At 45.8% G+C, this 26,404-nt stretch overlaps 1 protein-coding gene across 2 annotated transcripts in view; it reads left to right on the top strand.

Annotated features, from left to right (window-relative positions):
- The window catches only part of LOC140731426 (uncharacterized), a 111,186-nt gene that overhangs the window by 41,030 nt on the left and 43,752 nt on the right, over positions 1 to 26,404 (top strand). For both annotated transcript variants that reach the window (XM_073052929.1, XM_073052930.1), the window contains exons 6-13: positions 9,457 to 9,550; positions 15,221 to 15,296; positions 16,672 to 16,699; positions 17,712 to 17,852; positions 18,407 to 18,538; positions 20,073 to 20,220; positions 22,619 to 22,668; positions 26,063 to 26,113. In XM_073052929.1, coding sequence (XP_072909030.1) covers positions 9,457 to 9,550; positions 15,221 to 15,296; positions 16,672 to 16,699; positions 17,712 to 17,852; positions 18,407 to 18,538; positions 20,073 to 20,220; positions 22,619 to 22,668; positions 26,063 to 26,113 — 720 coding nt within the window. The remainder of the gene's footprint in view (positions 1 to 9,456; positions 9,551 to 15,220; positions 15,297 to 16,671; positions 16,700 to 17,711; positions 17,853 to 18,406; positions 18,539 to 20,072; positions 20,221 to 22,618; positions 22,669 to 26,062; positions 26,114 to 26,404) is intronic.

Consider the following 26,404-nt stretch of genomic DNA (forward strand, 5'->3'; position numbering starts at 1 on the left):
CACAAAGCTCCACACCCATTCCAAGTGAACTGTCTGCTGGCCAATATCAATCAGTGCTTCCAGCCAGACTTTCCTCTGGACCTTGTGCATTGATGATCATGCTAATCCACCCAGCACAGCAGGAAGAAACTTCAGTGCCATGGAGCACTGGCAGTGACAGGCCATGACCTTATCAATCTTCACATTCCAGGGAATGGGCAGGAGAGGGTTTTGCTCTAAAATGACAGAAAATTATGTATTAATTTATTTATTGAGATAGGTCCTTCTGGCCTTCTAAGCCGCACTGCTCAGTAATGACCTGATTTAACCCTAGCCTAATCAGGGAACAATTTTGCACTAACCCATTAATCCACTAACCAGTATATCTTTGGACTGTGGGAGAAATCCAGAGCACACGGAGAAAACCCACGTGGTCACGGGGAGAACGTAGGAACTCACAGCGGCGGGAATTGAACCCGTACTGTGAAGCATTGCGCTAACCGCTGTGATACTGGAAACATCAGGGTGGGTGGTTGTGGGGGGAGGATTGGGGTTGGAGTGATTGTGATGAAATTGATTCCACTCCTAGCCAGAAACTCATGACAAATCACCATTTGGTTTTTACACAACGTCTGGTTGATGTCAGTGGAGTGAAAACAACGTACTGCGATGTCAAATAGTCTGTCTTTTCCGCTCTGAGATTTCAACTGTTCCTGCAGGATGGACAGTACTTCTCAAGATTTTTGTTATAAGGCTGTGAGGTTGTTAGCTCAATGGTTCCTACAACATATTAAATGAAAGAAAGCATCTTTTCCCAGCTGCTGAATGCAGGCTGGGTGGTGTGGAGATTTCAGATGTACAAATATGGGCTTTGTCTTTGACTGCAAGGAGCAATCTGCAGTAACTCAACGCATGCTTCGTTTGGAGTAGACAGCCAGTGCTTACTGTGCCTCTGATCGATGGAACCAGCGTCCAAACAAAGAGTTTTGTGCTTTAAATAAACCCCTGACATCAGAAGGTATTCCGCTAAGTGGACACTGGGCATCAATCATCGTTATTACACTCAGGCAGCCAGATTGTAAATGTTGAGTGAAGGCACACAATCCAAGGAGCACGCTGTCTCGTTGCCAATCCTCTCATCTCAGACTTCTCTATCTGGTCATGTTGTCATGCTCCGTCTGGTTATGATTAATCATAGAGTTATGGAACTGTACAGCCTCAGCTGCACCGAACCTACCGCCTTATGCCCATATACCTCTTTGTTCTCTGCACTCCCTCTTCTGCCCATGTACCTGTCCAAATCCCTTTTCAAAGCTGTGATTGTCTCTGTGTCCACCACTTCCTCCGGCAGCCAATTCGATGCAAACATCGCCCTTCGTGTGGAAAACGTGGCCCTCACAGCTGGTTTAAATTTCCCTCCTCTCAACCCAGACCCATGCTCTCCTGTTTCAGCCTCCCTCCCTCGATTTATTTATTGGGATACCGTGCAGAACAGGCCCTTCTGGCCCTTTCACCAGCAATTCCCTGATTTAATCCTAGCCTAATCACGGGACAATTTACAATGACCAACTAACCTTCCAACCGGTGAGTCTGTGGACTGTGGGCGGAAGCTGGAGCACCCGGAGGAAACCCACACAGTCACGGGCAGAACGTACAAACTCATTACAGGCAGCAGCACGAATTGAACCCGGGTCGCCTGTACTGTAAAGCGTTGTACTAACAACTATGCTACCGTGCCACTCTAAAGAGCAGGGGTTCCCTGCTTTAGGGGAAAAAGGATTCTGACTGTCCACCTGATCTATCCCCCTCTTCATAAACCTCTAATTGGCCACCCATCAATCTCCAATGTCCCAATGTGATTAAACCCAGACTATCCAGTCCCTCTGTGTAAGTAAAGCCCTCTACCCTGGCAACATCCTTGGGAATCCTTTCCGCATCATCTCCAGCTTAGTCACAATCTTTCTGCGGGGCAGTTGCTAGAACTGCACCAAATACTCTTTAACAGCAGGCTCACCAATACCGTGTAAAGTTGTAATATAACACCTCAACTCCAGTACTCAGTGTCCCCCAACCAAGGCACGGCGTGCACCTCCTTCTGTAACCACTTTCATGGGGCTATGTACTAGATGCCTCCATTCTCCAGCACTCCTAGCCCATGGCACTCTCTTTGATTCTTGTAACGTGGAGACCTAGCTGTCTACTCAAACCCTCTCTCTTGCTTTCTCTTGTTACTTTGAAGGGACAAGCATGCCCACGTGATAGACTGGCCTCTCTTTCCTCAGCCGCTGTTGACATAAGAGCTCACTGCAGCGTGTGAGGGTGGTAGCGTGCTCCAGTGGCTCTCTGAGGGAGGTTTGCACCTTCTCCCTGGGGCTGAGTTAGCAGACGGGAGTACATGGTTAAGGTGAACACGCCCGTAATGCACTGGCCGAACATCGACCGAGATCCCGTCTGCTCCCTCTTGGCTGATTTCATGCCACTGCTCTGAAGGGCAGGTTGCCTGAGTGTTCTGTTAATAACTGTCTCTGGACCAGGCTTTGTCTTGCTTGCTCCTTGTGAGACCGTGCAATGCAGAGACCCCAGGTGACCCTTCCAACATTCTTACTTCTTCTGCTCCTCAAGGCAATTTCTTGGGATCGGGGACGACTTGGCTCTACTCCTGTTTAGAGGCTTCTAAGAAGGCTAATAATGAACAGCAACTCCACCACTGTCACAGTGTGCGCTGGCAATGTCAGAATCCAACTGGGGACAAAAGACAGACTCCAGCATAGACATGACAAGGAGAGTTCATTCATCATAATTCCAAAAGAAGATCAGTGGCTTAGCCGAGCGAGAAGTAACATTCTCAAAACTAGGACCCCACAATTAGCACTAATCAGGCGTCCACTCGAATAATACAAGTAATATGGAATCCTCCGTCTATCAAAATAAACTTAACAAGCTTAAACAGAAAGCACCAGGAAATCGCATTACAAAGAGCAAGTCACTTGAGAAAAACACAGAGAACTCTAAAAAAGAAAGGATGTAATGCTGAGGCTTTGTAAAGCGCTAGGGAGGCCTCACTTGGAGTTTGTGAGCAGTCTGGGGGTTTGGGGCCCTTATCCAAGAAGGGATGTGTTGACATTGGAGAGGGTTCAAACGCAATTCACAAAAATGATTCCGGGATTGAAAGGCTTGTCATATGAAAAGCATTTGATGGCTCTGGGCCTGTATTCCCTAGAATTCAGAAGAATGAGGGGTGACCACATTGAAACCTATTGAATGGTGATAGGCCTTGATAGAGTGGATGTGGAGAGGATGTTTCCTATGCTGGGAGAGTCTAAGAGCAGAGGACACAGCCTCAGAATAGAGGGGCATCCTTTTAGAACAGAGATGAGAAGTAGCGAATCTGTGGAATTCATTGCCACAGAAGGCTGTGGAGGCCAAGTCATTGGGTATATTCAAGGCAGAGGTTGAAAGATTCTTAATTAATCAGGGCATGAAGGGGTATGGGGAGAAGGCAGGAAATTGGGGCTGACAGGAAAAATGGATCAGCCATGATGATTGAGCAGACTCGATAGAAAACATAGAAACATAGAAAATAGGTACAGGAGTAGGCCATTTGGCCCTTCGAGCCTGCACTGCCATTCAGTATGATCATGGCTGATCATCCAACTCAGAATCCTGTACCTGCTTTCTCTCCATACCCCCGATCCCTTTAGCCACAAGGGCCATATCTAACTCCCTCTTAAATATAGCCAATGAACTGGCCTCAACTGTTTCCTGTGGCAGAGAATTCCACAGATTCGCCACTCTCTGTGTGAAGAAATTTTTCCTCATCTCGGTCCTAAAAGGTTTCCCCTTTATCCTTAAACTGTGACCCCTCGTTTTGGACTTCCCCAACATCGGAAACAATCTTCCTGCATCTAGCCTGTCCAATCCCTTTAGAATTTTATACATTTCAATAAGATCCCCCTCAATCTTCTAAATTCCAGCGAGTATAAGCCTAGTCGATCCAATCTTTCTTCATATGAAAGACCTGCCATCCCAGGAATCAATCTAGTGAACCTTCTTTGTACTCCCTCTATGGCAAGAATGTCTTTCCTCAGATTAGGGGACCAAAACTGCACACAATACTCTAGGTGTGGTCTCACCAAGGCCTTGTACAACTGCAGTAGAACCTCCCTGCTCCTGTACTCAAATCCTCTTGCTATGAATGCTAACATACCATTCGCCTTTTTCACCGCCTGCTGTACCTGCATGCCCACCTTCAATGACTGGTGTACAATGACACCCAGGTCTCGTTGCACCTCCCCTTTTCCTAATCGGCCACCATTCAGATAATAATCTGTTTTCCTGTTCTTGCCACCAAATTGGATAATCTCACATTTATCCACATTAAATTGCATCTGCCATGAATTTGCCCACTCACCTAACCTATCCAAGTCACCCTGCATCCTTTTAGCATCCTCTTCACAGCTAACACTGCCGCCCAGCTTCATGTCATCCGCAAACTTGGAGATGCTGCTCTTAATTCCCTGGTCTAAATCATTAATATATATTGTAAACAACTGGGGTCCCAGCACTGAGCCTTGCGGTACCCCACTAGTCACTGCCTGCCATTCTGAAAAGGTCCCATTTATTCCCACCCTTTGCTTCCTGTCTGCCAACCAATTCTCTATCCACATCAATACTATACCCCCAAAACTGTGCTTTAAGTTTGTACATTAATCTCCTGTGTGGGACCTTGTCAAAAGCCTTTTGAAAATCTAAATATACCACATCCACTGGTTCTCCCCTATCCACTCTACTAGTTACATCCTCAAAAAATTCTATAAGATTCATCAGACATGATTTTCCTTTCACAAATCCATGCTGACTTTGTCCGATGATTTCACCGCTTTCCAAATGTGCTGTTATCACATCTTTGATAACTGACTCTAGCATTTTCCCCACCACCGATGTCGGGCTAACCGGTCTATAATTCCCTGGTTTCTCTCTCCCTCCTTTATTAAAAAGTGGGGTTACATTAGCCACCCTCCAATCCTCAGGAACTAATCCAGAATCTAAAGAGTTTTGAAAAATTATCACTAATGCATCCACCATTTCTTGGGCTACTTCCTTAAACACTCTGGGATGCAGACCATCTGGCCCTAGGGATTTATCTGCCTTTAATTCCTTCAATTTACCTAACACCACTTCCCTACTAACATGTATTTCCCTCAGTTCCTCCATCTCACTAGATCCTCGATCCCCTACTATTTCCGAAAGATTATTTATGTCCTCCTTAGTGAAGACAGAACCAAAGTAGTTATTCAATTGGTCTGCCATGTCCTTGTTCCCCATGATCAATTCACCTGTTTCTGACTGTAAGGGACCTACATTTGTCTTAACCAATCTATTTCTTCTCACATATCTATAAAAGCTTTTACAGTCAGTTTTTATGTTCCCTGCCAGTTTTCTCTCATGATCTTTTTTCCCTTTCCTAATTAAGCCCTTTGTCCTTCTCTGCTGGACTCTGAATTTCTCCCAGTCCTCAGGTGTGCCGCTTTTTCTGGCTCATTTGCATGTTTCTTCTTTGGACAATGCTATCCCTAATTTCCCTTGTTAGCCATGGGTTCACTACCTTCCCTGGTTTATTCTTTTGCCAAACTGGGATGAACAATTGTAGTTCATCCATGCGATCTTTAAATGCTTGCCATTGCATATCCACCGTCAACCCTTTAAGTATCATTTGCCAGTCTATCTTAGCTAATTCATGTCTCATACCTTCAAAGTTACCCTTCTTTAAGTTCAGAACCTTTGTTTCCGAATTAACTATGTCACTCTCCATCTTAATGAAGAATTCCACCATATTATGGTCACTCTTACCCAAGGGGCCTCACACGACAAGATTGCTAACTAACCCTTCCTCGTTGCTCAATACCCAATCTAGAATGACCTGCTCTCTAGTTGGTTCCTCAACATGTTGGTTCAGAAAACCATCCCGCATACATTCCAAGAAATCCTCTTCCTCAGCACCCTTACCAATTTGGTTCACCCAATCTATATGTAGATTGAAGTCATCCATTATAAATACTGTTCCTTTATTGCACGCATTTCTAATTTCCTGTTTAATGCCATCCCCAAGCTCACTACTACTGTTAGGTGGCCTGTACACAACTCCCACCAGCGTTTTCTGTCCCTTAGTGTTATGCAGCTCTACCCATATCGATTCCACATCCTCCAGGCTAATGTCCTTCCTTTCTATTGCGTTAATCTCCTCTCTAACCAGCAACTCTACCGCACCTCCTTTTCTTTCCTATCTATCCCTCCTGAATATCGAATATCCCTGGATGTTGAGCTCCCATCCTTGGTCACCCTGGAGCCATGTCTCTGTGATCCCAACTATATCATATTCATTAATAACTATCTGCATATTCAATTCATCCACCTTGTTACGAATGCTCCTCGCATTGACACACAAAGCCTTCAGGCTTGTTTTTACAACACTCTTAGCCCTTATACAATTATGTTGAAAAGTGGCCCTCTTTGCTTTTTGCCCTGGATTTGCCTGCCTGCCATTTTTACTCTTCACCTTACTACTTTTTGCTTCTACCCTCATTTTACACCCCTCTGTCTCTCTGCACTTATTCCCATCCCCCGCCACATTAGTTTAAATCCTCCTGAACAGCAGGACTTCCTTGACTTATTTCTATTTTCCTCTTCCTCGACCCTAACACCCTGGTTTCCTTCCCCTTGCCAACTCAGTTTAAACCCTCCCTAACAGCTATATTAAACAATCCCGCCAGGATATTAGTACCCTTTGAGTTCAGGTGTAACCCATCGTTTCTGTATAGGTCATGCCTTCCCCAAAATACATCCCAGTGATCTAAGAATTTGAAGCCCTGTCCTCTGCACCAGTTACTTAGCCACACATTCATCTGCTTAATTCTGCTATTCTTACCATCATTAGCACGTGGCTCAGGCAGTAATCCTGAGATTATTATTCTGGAGGTCAGACTTTTCAACTTTCTTCCTAGCTCCCAGTAATCTTTCTTCAGGACCTCCTCTCTTTTTCTGTCTATGTCATTGGTACCAACATGTACCAAGACTTCTGGTTGCTCGCCCTCTCTCCTGAGAATACTCTGGACCCAATCCGAGATATCTCATACCCTCGCACCAGGGAGGCAACACACCATCCGGATATCCTTGTCCGGCTCGCAGGATCTCCTGTCTGTTCCCCTCAGGATGGAATCCCCTATAATGACGGCATTTCTCCTGGCTCTCCTGATCACGGCACTGGGCAGTGTGCCAGAGTCCCGTTCGTTGTGGTCTTCCTCTGTCAGGTCAATCTCTCCAACGGTATCTAAAACTATATATCGATTCCTGAGGGGGACTGTCACAGAGGTGCTGTCCACTATCTCTCCATAGGTACTATCGATCACTTCCTCACTTTCCCTAATTAGCTGAAGGTCATCGTTGTTGCTCCAGATCCCTCACACGATCCCTAAGGAGCTTCATCTCATTGCATCTGGAGCAGATGTAATCCTGGGGGAGGCTGGGAGTCTCCCAAGGTCCCCACATCTGGCACTCCAGGCACAACACTAAACCTAAATGCAAACCTCTAATGCTACTGTTAGCTCTAAATAAATAAACCTGTAACCTACCACTTTACTGTAAGACTCAACGGTCACAGAAAGCCTCTTCCCGTTTCCGCCTAAGCCCGTTGAGCCAAAGCCCTATCACTCTGCACCCGTTCACTCCGCTGCCCGCTGGATATGGCGGTGTTCTTTTTAAATCTTCCATGATGGGCTGAATGGCCTGATTCTGCTCCTATATCTACAGTTTGTATTGACTTTTACTGAGATACAGTACAGAACAGGTCCTTCCGGCCTTTTGAGCTCCAGCCCCCAGCAACCCCCTGTTTAACTCTAGCCTAATCACAGGACAATTTACAACGACCAATTAACCTACTAATCTACGTCTTTGGACTGTGGGAGGAAACCAGAGCTCCCGGAGGAAAACCACGTGGTCACGGGGAGAACGTGAAAACTCCTTACAGGCAGCGGAGGGAATTGAACCTTGGTCACTTGTACTGTGAAGCACTGTGCTAATGCTATGCTACAGTGCTGCCCTTTAACTTATGTTCTTCTGGTCTAAATGATTAACGATGGTTGTTAAACTACAATAAACCAATTCAAGTGCTCCAAAAGGTAGTTGATGGGATTGGTGGGTGAATAATGGGAGAGGTGGTTCATCCTTACATCGAACCTCTGTAAGATCCCTGTGTTACCTTACATCAGAGGCCACAGTCTGTAGTTACTTAATGGGATCCTAGAGCCACGAATAGCTTTATTACCCAGAGAACAACTAGAGAACAAACACCTTGGTTCTATTAAGCAGTTACTGTACTTTACAGTTTTTATTATCATGTATTGCACCGTACTGCCGCCGCAGAACAACAAATTTCACGACTTATGCCACTGATATTAAACCTGATTCTGATTCTGACTTAATGAGCTGGACCTTCCACTGTTCGCTCACTGGCAAGTTGTGGCTGCAAGTTATACCATTCGACATCTTCGGCAGGCCTGCTGAACTGCACGCCATTGGTGCATGGGCTGTGCCACATGTCTGGCCTGCAGACAGACACTGAGCTTGTCAGCAATAAAGTCCAACCTGTGCACAGTTACACCACAGCCAACTCTCAGGTAGTTGGAAGGAAAACTATAAACCAGGGTTCCCAACCCTTTTTATACCATTAACTGAGTTGGGAACCCTCCGCCATAAACAGTGACGTTGGTGTCATGCACACTTGACCTTGTGTGTCAGTGCAAATCCTCTTCGCTCCGCAGAACCACGAAGAGTCAGAAGAGTAGATATCCTACTTGTCACCTGGGCACGAAGGCTCCCCGTCATCCATGTGAGTTACAGATGTCCCTCACATACAAGAGTTCTCATAAATATTGCTAAATTCAAATGAGGACCAGTCTCGAGGAAAAATAAATAAAACGGTTTATGTGTAGCCTCCCTACGGTAATCAGACACCATTTCCTACATAGAACTCAGCCTATCAGTTTCACTGCAGGAGGCCACCTAAAAGATTCTCTCTGGAAACTGACAAGTAAGTGCTTCTGTTGATATTTGTGCAGCATTATTCTATTAAACAATGGATAGTTCGAGCCCATCAAAACCAACTGTTGGGCATTGGACATCCTGATTCGGTACCATTGTAACTAGGCAGGGGAAGTCAGTGAGTAATTGTTCATATTAACTGACCTTTATCGACACCATTCATTGCAGTACTGTTACCATAGTTACCCCATTCGGTATTTTCTGATTTATGTACTCCTGTAGAAATGGAGCCCATTAATTCCCCAGTGGTAGCCTATGAATCATTAGGGGAGGTGAATAGGGATCTACTTCTAGAATGACTGACTGTTATGCTGGAAAAGTACCCACAGGAAAGAACACCTGGTATCATATGGACTCATATGTTCTCATTAACCATTCCAGAAAGCTGACCTAACTCCAGCAAGCCACAGCATCGAAAGTGAGTCCCGGTCACCTGACGATGAGCAAGTCAGAGACAGTGATGAGAGTGGGGAAGGTAGGTTTGTCTGAACACCCCGATTTCCCGTCATATTCCTCTGTTCTTCCTCTTTATACCAATTCGGATGAACTTCCTTGACTGGAAGATTATAAGACATAGGAGCAGAATTAGGCCATTTGTCCCATCAAGTTTACTCTGCCATTCTATCATGGCCGATCCATTTCCCTCGGCCCCAGTCTCCTGCCTTCTCCCCATAACCTCTCACGCCCTGACTAATCAAGAACCTATCAACCTCTGCCTTAAATACACCAATGATCTGGCATCCACATCCGCTTCTGGCAATGAATTCCACAGATTCACCGCTCTCTGGCAAAAGAAATTCCTCCTCATCTCTATTCTAAATAGATGTCACTCTATCCTGAGGCCGTGCCCTCTGGTCCTAGACTCCCCCATCATGGGAAACATCCTTTCCACCTCTACTCTGTCTAGGCCTTTTGACGTTTGAAACATTTCAAAGAGATCCCTCCTCAATCTTCTAACTTTGAGCAAGTACAGGCACAGAGCCATCAATCGCTCCTCGTACGACAAGCCTTGCATTCCCAGAATCATTCTCGTGAACTTCCTCTGAACCCTCGCTTTGGCACCGGCCTTCTTTCTGCGTTGCTCTGTCCCTGCTGAGAACAGCTGTGCAGAAAGAATAAGTAAATTTAGGAAGGACAACAAAATTCTAGGGGCGTATAGCCCGATGGGAGTTCGGGGAGCTAGGTTAAGCACAATAGGTGGCGATTCAAACAGAGAGAGGAGAAATGGGCTAAAAATTCTATATCTGAATGCATGAAGTGTCAGAAATAAGGCGGATGAGCTTGAAGCTCAGGTGCGAATGGGTAACTATGATGTTGTTGGGATAACGGAGACATGGCTGCAGGGAGATCAGACCTGGGAAATGAATGTACAAGGGTATACATGCTATCGTAGGGACAGAAATGTGGGCAGAGGGGGTGGGGTGGCCCTGCTGGTGAGGAATGAGATTCAGTCCTTTGCAAGAGGGGACATAGGGTCAGGAGAAGTAGAGTCTGTGTGGATAGAACTGAGGAACAGTAAGGGCAAAAGGACCCAAATGGGTGTTGTCTACAGGCCACCAAACAGTAGCATGGATATTGGGTGCAAGTTGAGTAGGGAGTTAACATTGGCATGTGGCAAAGGTAATGTTGCAGTAGTTATGGGGGATTTCAACATGCAGGTGAACTGGGAGAATAGGTTGGTGCTGGACCAGAGGATAGGGAGTTTGTAGAGTGCCTACGGGATGCATTCTTGGAACAGCTTGTACGAGAGCCGACCAGGGACAAGACTATTCTGGATTTAGTGTTATGTAATGAACAGGATTTGATAAGCGATCTCGCAGTAAAAGAGCCATTAGGAGGTAGTGATCACAATATGATAAGCTTTTATCTGCAATTTGAGAAGGATAAGGGCAGCTCGGAGGTGTCAGTGTTGCAGTTGAACAGGGGAAACTATGGAGCCATGAGGGAGGAGCTGGCCAAAGTTGACTGGATGGATAGCCTAGCAGAAAAGACAGTGGAACAGCAATGGCAGGTATTCTTGGGAATAATGCACAAGGTGCAAAATCAGTTCATCCCCCAGAGAAGGAAGGATTCAAAGGGGGGAAAGGGGCCACAGTGGATGACAAAGGAAGTCAGAGATTGCATAGCATTAAAAAAAAGGAAGTATGACAGAGCTAAGGTGAGTGAGAGGACAGATGATTGGGAAATTTTTAAGGAACAACAAAACTTAACTAAAAAGGCAATACGGGGAGAAAAAATGAGGTACGAACGCAAGCTAGCCAGGAATATAAAGGAGGATAGCAAAAGCTTTTTTAGGTATGTGAAGAGAAGGAAGATAGTTAAGAACAATGTTGGGCCCTTGAAGAATGAATTGGGTGAAATTGTTTTGGGAAACAGAGAAATGGCAGAAGAATTTAATAAGTACTTTAGATCTGTCTTCACTAAGGAAGATGCAAGCAATCTCCCAGATGTATGGATGGGCCAAGGACATAGGGTAATAGAGGAAATGAAACAGATTGACATTAGGAAGGAAACGGTGATGAGTAGACTGATGGGACTGAAGGCTGACAAATCCCCAGGTCCAGATGGTCTGCATCCTAGGGTACTAAAGGAGGTGGCCCTGGAAATTGCGGATGCATTGGTAATCATTTTCCAATGTTCCTTAGGTTCAGGATCAGTTCCTGAGGATTGGAGAATGGCTAATGTTATCCCACTTTTTAAGAAAGGAGGGAGGGAGAAAACAGAGAACTATCGACCTGTCAGTAGTGGGGAAGATGCTAGAGTCCATTATTAAGGATGAAATAGTGGCATATCTAGATAGCAGTGATAGGATTGGGCCGAGCCAGCATGGATTTACCAAGGGTAAATCATGCTTGACTAATCTATTGGTGTTTTTCGAGGATGTAACCAGGAAGTTAGACAAGGGAGATCCAGTGGATGTAGTGTACCTCGATTTTCAGAAGGCATTTGATAAGGTCCCACATAGGAGATTGGTGGGTAAAATCAAAGCTCATGGCATTGGGGGGAAGACATTGACATGGATAGAAAACTGGTTGGCAGATAGAAAGCAAAGGGTAGTGGTGAATGGGTGTTTCTCGGAATGGCAGGTGGTGACTAGTGGGGTGCCACAGGGCTCGGTATTGGGACCACAGCTGTTTACGATTACGATTTAGATGAAGGCATTGAGAATAACATCAGCAAGTTTGCTGATGATACTAAGCTGGGTGGCAGTGTGACATGTGATGAGGATGTTAGGAGAATTCAGGGTGACTTGGATAGGCTGGGTGAGTGGGCAGATACTTGACAGATGACGTTTAATGTGATTAAGTGTGAGGTTATCCACTTTGGGAGTAAGAACAGGAAGGCAGATTATTATCTGAATGGTGTAGAGTTAGGTAAGGGAGAAATACAAAGAGATCTAGGAGTCCTTGTTCATCAGTCACTGAAGGTGAATGAACAAGTGCAGCAGGCAGTGAAGAAGGCTAATGGAATGTTGGCCTTTATTACAAAGGGGATTGAGTACAAGAGCAAGGAAATCCTCTTGCATTTGTACAGAGCCCTGGTGAGACCACACCTTGAGTATTGTGTACAGTTTTGGTCTCCAGGGTTAAGGAAGGACATCCTGGCTGTAGAGGAAGTGCAGTGTAAATTCACAAGGTTAATTCCTGGGATGTCAGGACTGTCTTACGCAGAGAGGTTAGAGAGACTGGGCTTGTACACGCTGGAATTAAGGAGATTGAGAGGGGATCTGATTGCAACATATAAGATTATTAAGGGATTGGGCAAGATAGAGGCAGGAAATATGTTCCAGATGCTGGGAGAGTCCAGTACCAGAGGGCATGGTTTGAAAATAAGGGGTAGGTCATTTAGGACAGAGTTAAGGAAAAACCTCTTCTCCCAGAGAGTTGTGGGGGTGTGGAATGCACTGCCTCAGAAGGCAGTGGAGGCCAATTCTCTGGATGCTTTCAAGAAGGAGCTAGATAGGTATCTTATGGATAGGGGAATCAAGGGATATGGGGACAAGGCAGGAACCGGGTATTGATAGTAGATGATCAGCTATGATCTCAGAATGGTGGTGCAGGCTCGAAGGGCTGAATGGTCTACTTCTGCACCTATTGTCTATTGTCTATTGACATGCAAGTTTAAATAACATGCAGTTGTGTTTGCTGGCTGACGGAAGATAATGAAAGCATGATCTACCAATAAGAGGTGCAAAAACAAGATGAATGATAAAAGTGGAAGTAAATAGACAATAGACAGTCAGGTGATTATACAAGTGACCTCCATGGAGCCTTTGCTTAATACCGAATGTTAGGAAACCATACCTCAGACTCATGGTCACCTGTATCTGGGCATGTACATGCACACTCTAATAGGGCACCTCAATCCAGGCCATCCAACTACAGGAAGCCCCCTCCAGTGCATGTGTGTCCACCACTGTTGTCATATTGGATGTTTGGGAACCTAATGTGAGAGTCTTCATACGCGTTAGTTAGAGTCCATGGCCTTCAGTCTGCACAGCACAGTGCCGGTACTGTTCTGTGACCAGCCGAGGTACTCACAGGGACATCCTGGGACAGTCCTGGGACCTCCTCACTGGGATCAGCAAATCCTGGGACTTGTTGATGCCCTTGAGCACCTCAGATTCTGGGAGAACCTGATCAGCTAACAATCTGAGAGCAGAACCATCGGAAAATTGAAGACTGCTGCAAAAATTGTGGGGCTTTGCCTTTATTTGCTTCAGTTGTCTTAAAAGTTGTTATGTTGAATGTTAATTAAGCCCTTTTGTTAATCCCCACACCTTTCTCAGTATTCTGGGAGACTGTTCCTATTTGCCGCTCAACCCTCCCTTAGATTCCCTAATTCAAGACGATGCACAAATTTTGGCCCCTTAATTCAATGACATGCTTTCATGGGGAAAAGTTTAATCAGGCCATCTATAATTCATCCTGTACAGAGGCATTATTGGTGGCTTTTTATGCATTACGCTAGATGTTGCACTCACTAAGTTATTCAGTGCTATTATCATCATTATGTTCCATGTCGTATGACGAGGGTGATCATGGTCATCTAAGATTGTTCTTGGCAAGTTTCCCTACACAAGTGGTTTGCCATTGCCTTCTTCTGGGCAATGTCTTTACAAGATGGGTGACCCCAGCCATTATCAATACTCTTTAGAGATTGTCTGCCTGGCGTCAGTGGTGACATAACCAGGACTTGTGATCTGCACCGGCTGCTCATACGACCATCCACCACCTGATCCCATGGCTTCACATGGCCCTGATCGGGAGCTAAGCAGGTGCTCCACCTTGCCCGGGGGTGACCTGCAGGCTAGTGGAGGGAAGGAGTGCCCTACACCTCCTTTGGTAGAGACGTATCTTCATCCCGGCACCTACTCTGTGTGGACTAACCCAAAAGCAGGAATCCAGTCAGACAATCAACCTAAATAAAAAGCAGGAAACTGAGGCACAAGAGATGTAGATGCTAAAATGTGGAGTGAAAGACGGTTTGCTGGGAGATCTCAGCAGGTTGAGTAGCATTTCTGGCAGGAAAGGAATTGTTGCCCTGTTCAGGCCAAAACCCAGCATTGGGAGTGATGCAGGGCTTTTCACCTGAAATGTTGACGTTCCCCTTCCTCCTACAGATGCAGCTCGAACAGCGGATTGTTCTTTGTGATAACGTTAAACAGTAGCTTGTGTCTGTGGGAGGGAGCAGAAGCAAAGAGATCTCCCTTGGTTCATTCAGATACAGTGACCCTGAAGTTAGGCACGGCAGGAGGAAGAGTTATTGAATTCTTACAATAGATTTATTGAAAAGTAGTTCATTAACATGGATATTATTGAATGTTATTCAGATTTATTTTAATGAAGATGTATTGGGTTATTAAATGATTAGCTTATTAGGTCATTAGCTTTATTTAAAATGATTTGCTTGGCACAACAGAAAAAAAGGTACAAAAAAGTTGAAGGAAAAGTACTTGTTACATTGGAATTCAATTGATTTCAACTCAACCTGATATTAAATTCACTTACTAAAACTCACAAGATTCCCACCCCCAAGTACCGTAGAGTATTCATAGTAATAAATCTCAGCATTATTTAACATGTAATGATATGGAGGACGGACGCTTTGTCTCTAACACCACCCTGTGATCTCACTCACATAGACAGTGCTCCTGAGGAACCACTCAACAACTCCGTGGATGAGGTGTCGATTTTGAAAAGGTTGGGCCTTTTCAAGAGGTAGGCAGTGAAATCAGGTGTCATGGTCCGATAAATTATTGTACTGATCTCTAATTTATTTATTTATTGGGATACAGAACGGAATCGGCGCTTCGAGCACTCCCCCTGTTTGATTCTAGCCTAACCACAGGACAATTTACAATGACCAATTAATCTATTAACCAGTATGTCTTTGGACTGTGTGAGGAAACCTCTGGAGCTCCCAGAAGAAACCCGCATGGTCACCGGGAGAACGTACAAACTCCTTATAGGCAGTGGCGGGATTGAACCAGGGTCACTGGTACTGTAAAGTGTTGTGCTAACCACTATGCTACTGTGCACTTAATGCACTCTCAAATACTTGATAGCATGAAATTCCCAGACACGCTGAATGTGGTATTCACAATATTGTATCCTGGCTGTATCCAGATGTACACCGTTTGCTGCACTCCTAGTATTACTTTATATAGTAATGATGCTGAAAAATCTTTCTCTCATCTGCTTATTGCTCCAGTGTGTAATGTTATTTTACCACATACACCACATTGCTTCTTGTCTCTAGCAGTTTGACACTTCTCCTTTCTGTGATACAACCAGCAACATTACACGTTATACTTGGTCTACATAAGACATGGGAGCAGAATTGAGCAGTTTGGCCCATCAATTCTGCTCCACCATTTAGATCACTAAATTCCTGTACAAATGGGATGAAAAATTGTGTGTTAAATGGTGACTAATCCAATGTGTTTTACACCAATTCCAATGCTTAATATTCCACCCAACATTCAAATCACTGATGACTTCCTTGATGCAGTCAATGATCATTTGTGTGTTGTAGCCTCCTCCCTCACCGGGACTCTTACAGAGCAGTACAAGATTCTCTTCTCTCCCTGGCTGACTCCACTACAGACAAGAGATATTCCAACAAACAGAGACAAAGTCTCCTTCTCTAACTCACTCAGTGAAGTCATTACCACTAGCCAGACACTGAACTGGGCAGGCAGAACAAAGCTGGCTTGAATTAACGGCATTATTTCTCTCCTAATTTTGGGTACTCTTGAATTTAGTCCAAACTTTGTTATAAAAAGATGGTATAACCAGGACAATTTCAGTCTCCTCACATGTATAGTTATTGCTGTAAAGCAAGGGAAATCATGGCCAGTGATGTTACACAAGCACAGAATCAGCCAGCAGTGAAAACCACTGTTTGGTCCGGTACCTGCGTGCCAGTGGAGAGGCCTGTGTGCTAATTTGCTGCTCTGTCTAAGCCTATGATAATGCTCTTGTAATCTAGTGGAAATCCATTGTAGATCAGTTGTGATTAGCGGTGCTCTTTCCCATGGCCCAAATGCCACAGGAACATACAAAATAAACTCTACATTTCCTTATTTTGCAGGGAATTCTGCACTGACAAAGAAGTAGAGGTAAGGGCCTTTTTGATATCAAAATATAATTGAGGAGGATAATTTAATCACATTTATAAGGAGCCCTTTGAGTCCATGCTGCCTCACACAACAATCCCGTTTCTCCGTAATTTTCTTCAATTTCCCCACACTCCCGTCAACTCTTCCCACCTACCTGCACCCCAGGGGCAATTTGCAGAGGGCTAATTAACCGAACCTACCAACCCTCATGTGGTAAAAGAAAATCCGCAGCTGCTGGAAATCCGAGCAACACACACAAAATGCTGGAGGAACTCAGCAGGCCAGGCAGCATCTGTGGAAACAGTACAGTCGACGTTTGGAGCCGAGACCCTTCAGCAGGACTGGAAAAGAAAGACGAGGAGGAGATTTAAAAGGTGGGGGGGGGGGGAAGGGAGGGAGAAACACAAGGTGACAGGTGAAACTGGGAGGGGGAGGGATGAGGTAAAGAGCTGGGAAGTTGATTGGTGAAAGAGATACAGGGCTGGAGAAGGGGAAGTCTGACAGGAGAGGACAGAAGACCAGGGAAGAAAGAAAAGTGGGAGGAGCAGCAGAGGGAGGCGATGAGTGTGCAAGGAGATGGCGAGAGAGGGAAAAGGGGATGGGAAATGGTGAAAGGGGGAGGACATTACCGTAAGTTTGAGAAATCGATATTCATGCCATCAGGTTGGAGGCTACCTAGACAGAATAGAAGGTGTTGTTCCTCCAACCTGTGTGTGGCCTCATCACACAGTGAAGGAGTCCATGGATGGACATATCAGAATGGGAATGGGAAGTGGAATTAAAATGTGTTTGAGACGTGCAAGGAAACTGAAGGAAGCCCTCACATATTGTGATGAGAGTGTGCAGGAGGTCAGGATTTAGCTCAGCTCACTGGAGCTGTAAGGCACTCGCTCTCCTAGCCCTGCCACATCAGCTTTGTAGCAATGAGCATTCCAACAGGCCAGCAGGAGAGAGGTCTCCAACCCAGTTTCCCGATTCCTTCAGCGGAGAATTCTCTGTTTCTCCCCCCAAGTCGGCGTTCATACACCTGTCTTTGGCTTTCAAATCCGACATGTTCACATTGAAACAAAGGCTCCAGGTGGAGGAACATGCCCGAGATGTGGCTGAAGAGAACATCCACAAGGAGCTCGAGGAATGCAAGGAAACATTGCAGGTACTGGGAGCTACAAGCAGAAGGTGCAGGTTAGGGGAGGGAGGAGTCAAGAGCTGGGGGAAGATGGTCCTAGTACAGATTCTGAGGAAAGGAGCCAGGAACTTAGGGTAGAGGGAACACTGCAGGCTGAGGAGAAAGGAACTTTCAGCTGGAGGAAGAGAGAACATTGTAGTCAATGGGATGAGGAATCTGGAGATGGTGTAGAGAGAATATGGTAATCATTGGAGAAATTAATCTCGGTTGGGGGGGCAGTTGAGAAAAAAAATTGGTTGCTGAGAAAATTAATCTGGAGCTGGAGGTAGAGGAGACTCTAGCCATTTGGAAAAATAACTCCAAAGGTGGGATAGAGAGGGCAATAGACACCGAGGAAATGAATCTTTAGCTTCGGGTAGAGGGGCAGATGCTAGGGAAAGAGTAGAGCAATGGATCTGGGGTAGATGGGAGGATGAAGACACTGGATTTGGGGGCTGAATTTAACATTGCAGGTAAAGTGCAACTGTGCCAATCCAGATAAGGACAATACGAAGCTGAAGGCTGTGATTGATTTTGTGCAGAAACTAGGAGCAGTTTGCATGGATGGACGACGGCAAAAGTTTCTGAAAGAGCTGGAGAAGTACCTTCAGGTCCTGGAAGCCTCCATCACCCGGGTGACCAGCCACGCCGAGCTACTGGGTGCATTGCACCAGGTCAGTTCCAGTTTAATGACCTCACTGCTTCTCTAAACTGTCCCTGGGCATCAACAATCTGTATGTACACCTGAGGTGAATGAGTGATATTATCCAAGTCACACAACTGCACCATTACCGTGTCAATCACATATCACAGATCCCGTGCAGGGTCTATAATTACATGCTTTGTTCTGTCATCTGTCTTAGGGACCCAAGCATGGTGGTATCACTGATTGTCCCAGGCATCCAAAACAGAGCGTATGGTTAATTGCCCCACAACTATAACAGTATCACTGATTGTTCCAGGGAACCAAAACAGAGCGTTTGGCTAATTGACCCACAACTATAACAGTATCACTGATTGTTCCAGGGAACCAAAGTTAGATCATTATAATTAATAGTTCCAACAACCCAGATCTAGAGTGGGGTACCTAATAGTCCCAAGGGCACACAACTAGAGTTGTAAATTGACAGTCCCAGGAGTCCAAAACTTAAGTGGTATCACTAACACGCTGTGGGAACTCAATCCCAGGATCATATCCCTGATATTCCCTGGAAACACAGAATGGATGTTTCTGTTAGATCCCTGTTAGATCCAGAGATCCTGGTGCTATTTTTCAAAATTTACTTGGAAACACAAGTAAATTCCTTAAGGGCTGGAATAAACTTTTAAGTCCTTGCATACAAGTTGAGCTCAGAAAGAGTTGAGCCCAATATGAATACCTTGGGTGTGAGCTTTCAGTGATATGGTTGTACAGTGGACACAGATAGTTGGAACACGTACCTTATAAATAGATTCATTCATTCGTTATGTGCCATGTTGTATGGTGTAGGCGATCATGGTCTTTCATGACCATGATGCTTCTTGGCAAATTTTCCTACACAAATTGTTTGCCATTGCCTTCTTCGGGCAGTGTCTTTACAGGATGGGTGATCCCAGCTACTATGGGTGATCCCGGCTACTATGGGTGATCCCAGCTACTATGGGTGATCCCGGCTACTATGGGTGACCCCAGCTACTATGGGTGACCCCAGCTACTATGGGTGATCCCAGCTACTATGGGTGATCCCGGCTACTATGGGTGATCCCAGCTACTATGGGTGATCCCGGCTACTATGGGTGACCCCAGCTACTATGGGTGATCCCAGCTACTATGGGTGATCCAATACTTTTCAAAGATAGTCTTCCTGGCGTCAGTGGTCGAATAACCAGGACTTGTGATCTGCACCAGCTTCTCATACGACCATCCCCCACCTGATCCCGTGGCTTCACATGACCCTGATCAGGGGGCTAAGCAGGTGCCACGCTTGCCCAATGCTGACCTGTGGCTGGTGGAGGGAAGGAGCACCTTACACCCCTGTGGTAGAGACGTATCTCCCCCACCCTCCACCCAGCTTATACTACTTCTAGGGAAATTACTCTACCTGGTAGAAATATGGACCATAAATACACCTCGTGTTGACAATCGTCAAAGTGCTCACTGTAGCCTGACTCCGCAGCGGAAGCCCTAGGTTGTGGAATTCAGCCCCTAATCTGTGCTGTGTCCTGCAGGAGGCCCGAGTGAGCCAGGGAATGCAGGTGATGATCCGACACGTGGAGAACCTGAAGTGTTTACATGCCAAGGAACATGCAGAGCTGCAGGAGATGAGGCGTACCATCCAGCAGAATGCCAGGAACAGGCAGTTTGGAGAAATGAGAGGTAAGGACCACTTCTCACCAATGGGAGGAAGAGCGTCAATATTCCAGAAATTCCAAAGACTCTCTGAAGTGAAGAGGGCCATAATTAAGGAGTGTCCCAGACAGTTACCGGACTGGATGCCTCTTCTACATTACTTCCTCCCAAAAATCATGGACGGACAAACGAGGTACCGTAGATTCCGGACTACAGAGCGCACCTGATTAAAAGCCGCTGGCTCTAATTTTAGAAATAAAATCATTTTTTAAATTATACAGGCCGCTTCGGATTTTAGGCCGCACCGAATTTCCGGCGGAACGGATTTTCGGCGCACTGGATTTCCGGCGGACCGGATTTTCGGCGCACTGGATTTCCGGCGGACCGGATTTTCGGCGCACCGGATTTTCGGCCGCTTGTAATATGAGATATTTACACAGAAAGATATTACACGTGTTGGGCTTCAAATTCTGCCCTGTGTTCGTTTTGGAAGAGAGACAACCAACACCGGATTACAGTGCAGCGTGGCTTTATTGCAGAACGCGTTTTGCCTTCCCCTTACATTCTGCTCTTATTTATACTCCTTTTTCCCCCAAACCAAACCCTCGCTACACATATTTGGTGAGGCTAAACTTTGTTATACCTACCGGTATTTGGTAACATCGGACACTTGTGTCCTTATTGGCCCGATACCATTCACACACGAGTTTTACTGTTTTTTTGTTTACTGAATCGCTAGTAGTTTCGGTGCAGCGGAATCCTCAGTTTCGCTCCCTCCCTCCCTTGTACTGCTGTCTAATATCACGTGAGCCATTCCTGACCTGAAGCGGCAGTCCCAAATTAAATCTCCACCGTCTCACCATCGATTCATGTATGCCAAGATTACGCGCAGCAGCTCGATTTCCTTGTTCAACCGCCAGATTGATTGCCTTTAACTTAAAAGCTGCATCATATGCTTTTCTTCGAGTGTTTTCCATGTTGATGAGGGTGAGTACAAATGGCTGATTTACAATAATTTGTGAAGTGCGCTTGATTTATCGTACAATTTCATTGGACCTCTGTGAACTACTCATCAATTTTATTGGTCTACTGTTACGAGGCAAAATGTTTTGGCGGCATGGGAAAAAACTTTCTATTAGCCGCACCTTATTATAAGCCGCTATGTTCAATGCTGTTCAAAGCATGGGAAAAAAGTAGCGGCTTATAATCCGACATCTACGGTAATTAATGACACCTACAAATCTGTCACCTGCATCTCTCTGTCCCTTTACTTCTGGCTGACTAGTCCTCTGGCGCCTGTCGCAGGGAAAAGCGAGCGAGGAGATGTGGTCCACAACCCTGGGACACCCACTGTTACCCAGGACCAGCAGGGGTCACAACCCTACTGCGGTCTCGACAAGGGCTCAACTTCAACCCGGCCCATCTTCCGCCACTCAGCCCACTCCCACCGACCTGCTTCACTCTCCTCATTTCCCACCAAAGGTAACCGGGTCGGTTGGTTATTTTTGTAACACGTACTGAGATTCAGTGAAAAACTTTGTTCTGCCTGCCACCCAGACAGATCACTGCAGTGCAGTACAAAAGGAAAAAGCATTAGCATACTGGGAAGTGGGAATGCATGGGAGCATAGTGGTTAGCACAACGCTTTATGGTACAGGCGGCCCGGGTTCAATTCCTGCTGCTGCCTGTAAGGAGTTTGTACGTTCTCCCCGTGACAGCGTGGGTTTCCTCCGGGTGCTCTGGTTTCCTCCCACAGTCCTAAAGACGTACCGGTTGCTAGGTTAATTGGTGGTCGTAAGTTGTCCCGTGACGAGGCTGGAATTCGATCGGGGAACTGCTGGGCAGTGTGGCTCGATGGGGCAGAAGTTCCACACTGTGTCTCAATGGAAAACCAGTGAAAATGTTCTGTTACAGCTACAGAGAAAGGACAGAGTGGCGGACAAATAGAGTGTCAGGGCCACAATCAGGTGATCAAGAGCTCATCTGTTAATGTGTGAAAGGTCCAATCCAGAGTCAGGTAACAGCAGGATGGAAGCTGTCCTTCAGCCCTGTAGTATGTGCTCTCCCAGTTTTGTATCTTTTGCCCAATGGGAGGGGGAGGAGAGAGAATGACTGGGGTGGGGGAGGGGTGGTGCATCATTTCCCGAGGCAGTGGGAAGTGTGAAAGGTGTCAGTGGAAGGCTCGTGTCTTCATGATGGACTAGGTGTGGTAAACTATGTATACCTGTCTGGACACGCCCCTCTGCTGACTGCTCCTGTGGCTCCTCCCACGGACCCCGGTATAAAGGCGATCGGAGGCACTGCTCCCCCCTCAGTCTCCGAGATACTGTGCTCCGTTTTGCTGGTAATAAAAGCCTATCGTTCGCCTCCCGTCTCCGAGAGTTATTGACGGTGCATCACTAGGCTGTGTTCACTTTTCTTGCAGATGATGCTGACTTCCGAAATAAGCACCAAATGATGAGAGCGATACATCAGGTAAGCTAGCATCAGAGGGATCTTCCCATCAAGACTTCAACCTGGTAAACTTGGGTGAACTAATCACAACTCTTGTAATGAAGTCCAAGAAACAGGCGCAGATAAAGGAGAAGTCTATCTCTTTGTACCCCCATTATTTCTGTGAAACTCCTTGACTTAATATCCTGCTGTGTGATTCTAGTAATTCCTCACCCTGCCATTCTAGTGCATCGAGCTGATAGCTTCAGTCGAAATGGTTCAGAGGAGGGTTTCATGCCTGATGTGAACATCACACAGTCCACAGGCTCTGTTGTCTTGCTCTACTGCTGAGTGATGAGTTCCCCACTGAAACATGGATTTGGATGTAACTGAATCCCTGGTGAGGAAAGTTTCCTGGCTCTGCTTTGCATGAGAAGATATACAGTGTTTTCCAGCAGTCCTGCATCAGTTCCTTTATAAATAGCAACTGAAATCCAGACTTGGTCTAAAGGCAGAACAGTGGATTCATTAACTGAGTGAAAGAGAAGCAACTTCAATTATAATCAAAGGACATGTGTCACCATACACAACCCAGAGATTCACTTTCCTGCGGGCATTCACAGTAGATAGAAAGAAATACAATAGAATTAATGAAAAACTACACACAAAGATGAACAAGCCACCAACGTGCAAAGGACAAACTGTGGAAATACAAAGAAACATCAAATAATAAATAATATTGAGAGCATGAACTGCCGAGTCCTTGGAACTTGAGTCCAAAGGTTGTGGAATCAGTTCAGTGTTGTGGTGAGTGAAATTATTCACGATGGTTCAAGAGCCTGATGGTTGAGGGGTAATAACTTTTCCTGAACCTGGTGGTGTGGGATCTCCTGTACCTCCTTCCTGATGGCAACAGTGAGAAGAGAACATGGCCTGGATGGTGGGGTCCTTGATGTTGGACGCTGCTTTCCTGTGGCAGCGCTCCTAGCAGATGTGCTCGATGATGGGGAGGGCTTTTCCTGTGATGGACTGGGCTGCATTCATTACCTTGCGTGGGCTTTTCCGACCAAGGGCATTGATGTTTCCATACCAGGGTGTGATGAGACCAGACAAGATACTTTCCACTGTGCATCCATAGAAGTTTGCCATGGTTCTAGACGACATGCCAAATCTGTACAAATTTCTAAGAAAGTTGAAGTGCTTCCATGCCCTTACTGGAATGTAATGTCACTTACCTGCTGGACCCAGAACAAGTTGTCTAAAATGATAACGTCAAGGAGATGAATGATACTGACCCTCTCCACCTCTGATCCCCCGATGAGACTGGCTCACGGGACTCCGGTTCCCTCCTCCTGTAGTCTATAACCAGCTCCTTGGTTTCACTGGCGTTGAGTGAGAGGTTGTTGCAGCGCCATTCTCCCTCGTCTCTCTCCTAGATGCCATGCCTGACCTGCTGGAGTTAGGCACACCATCTTTTACCCATTCCTCCTATTGAAACCCCCTCTGCAAGGAATCTCCTGCCCCAGCACCAACAAACGCCACTGTGATTACTCACTGTTGTCCCACACTCCACGGCAAGTTCCAACCCAGTTTTATAAAGGGGTTGCCAAACAGAGGACAGGGGAACGATTAAGAAAACACTTGCTTGTCCATCAAGTCTGCCTTCTACCTGATCATTCCTGCCAGCAGTCATAGACATATACCTTCCTATACTGACACCTTCCCCATCAGGCATTTCCCCTCGTCCCACCATGTGTCTACACAAACCCCTGGAACCAGCAAGAGCAAGTCAAAACTCAGTCAACATTCAGGAGATAATACTGTGAAAAATAATGTAGGAGTGCAAATAAATACTTAGAATTAATTTATGCAAGTCATTTCAGATCTAATTGATTAAAATTAGATTTGAAAAATCGACAGACTATGTGACACAAAGTTGTTTGTGACTTGCATGTAAAGCTTTGTCCCTTGATTAGCGCAGGCACTGGGGGTCAGTCTGCACAATTACAAGTTGGAGTTAGGCTGTGAGACCTTAAGGTATAGGAGCAGAGTTGGACTATTTGGCCCATGGCTGATCCATTTTCCCTCTCAGCCCTAATCTCCTGCCTTCTCCTCTTATCCCTTGATGCCTTGACTAATCAAGAACCTTTCAGTTTCTGCCTTAAGTACACCCAATGACTTGGCCTCCACAGCTATCTGTGAAAACCAATTCCACAGATTCAACACTTTCTGGCTAAAGAAATTTCTCCTCATCTCCATTCTAAATAGACGCCCCTCTACTCTGAGGTTGTGTCCTCTGGTCTTAAACTCCCCCACCAAAGGAAACACCTTCTCCACGTCCACTCTGTCGAGGCCTTTCAGCATTCGGTAGGTTTCAATGAGATCATGTTAGTCTGTCGCTGAGGTCTGCCACATCATCAGCTAAAATACTGCTTCCTCTTGAATTGCTTTGACTTGGACGCTCCAGTAGGAACCAACATAGTGGCAGAGTGGTACAATGGTTAAAGCTGATGCCTCATTGACCCAGTCATTAGAGTTCAATCTGACCTTCAGTGCTGTCTGTGTGGAGTTTGCAGGCTCTCCTTGCGACCATTTGGGTTTCCTTTGGGTGCTCTGGTCTCCTCCCACATCACAAAGACACGTGGGTTGGTGGGGCTGATTGGCCACATTAAATGGCCCAAGATTTGCAGTTGGGTGGTGGGAGAGCCAGATGGAATTGGTAAGCATGTGGGGAAAAACAGTTACAGGGAGAATGAAAATTCTGAGCACCAGCATAGCCAGTGTGATGAGTCTGCGCCCCCTTTTCATAAGGAAATACGAAATAATGGACAGAAGTAAATATGTGCCAGTGAGAATTTGTTCTGTGGATATAGCTCCTTGAGGCTATTGAGGTCCTTATGACCAAAAGACCATAAGATATAGGAGCAGAATTAGGCCATTTGGCCCATTGACTCTGCTCCATCATTTCATCATGGCTGATCCATTTCCCTCTCAGCCCCAATCTCCTCCTATCCCTTCATTCCCAGTCTAATCAAGAATCTCTCTTAAATATACCCAATGTCTTGCCTCCACAGCCGCCTGTGGCAATAGATTCCACAGATTCACCACGCTCTGGCTAAAGGTCCTGTGCAAACAGTTTGTAATTTAGTTTAGATAACACAGGGTGAGTTGGGCGTTAATGGGAGGGGGGTGGTGTTCAGTATTATATAGTTGGACAGCATTGGGGAGGTCAACTTTGTTTCAACTTTGCATGAGTATTTGTTTTATGAAGCAGCTCTGTAGGTAATGGAGTTAAAGATTGAGGCATCTCCTTTAATAATATTACCTGGGTTTATTTAGCAAAGGGCACAGAAACAGTGATAGATTTTCTTGCATTTATCGTAGCTCACTGCTTTAGCTCTAAAGCTGCCAGTCACGCTGATCCCTTCTCTCCTAGAGTACAGCCCGCAGAAGAGTGAGCATTGCTGTAATCCCAAAGCAACTCATGGTAAGTGTGCTGTTTCTTTCCCATTCCTTTAAACCTGTTTAATAATACTGTTTTGGATTACCTTCATGGTTTACATTAGCAAAAACATTTGTTTTAGCTTTGGACTCAGAAGGCATGGCTTTTGTCTCCTGGTACAAGATTTAATTACAGCCCTCAGTGGTATGCTTAATGTTTCCTCGCTGCGGGATATCAGCGTCCGACGTGGCTTGCTTACAGTTCAGCTCTGAGGCAGTCGGTGACTGCTCAAGCAGTAGATGAGGGAAAAGGAAAATATTGCGTGGGTGCAAAGGG

The sequence above is a fragment of the Hemitrygon akajei genome, chromosome 8, assembly GCF_048418815.1.
Source record: "Hemitrygon akajei chromosome 8, sHemAka1.3, whole genome shotgun sequence".
Taxonomy (NCBI): Eukaryota; Metazoa; Chordata; class Chondrichthyes; order Myliobatiformes; family Dasyatidae; genus Hemitrygon; species Hemitrygon akajei.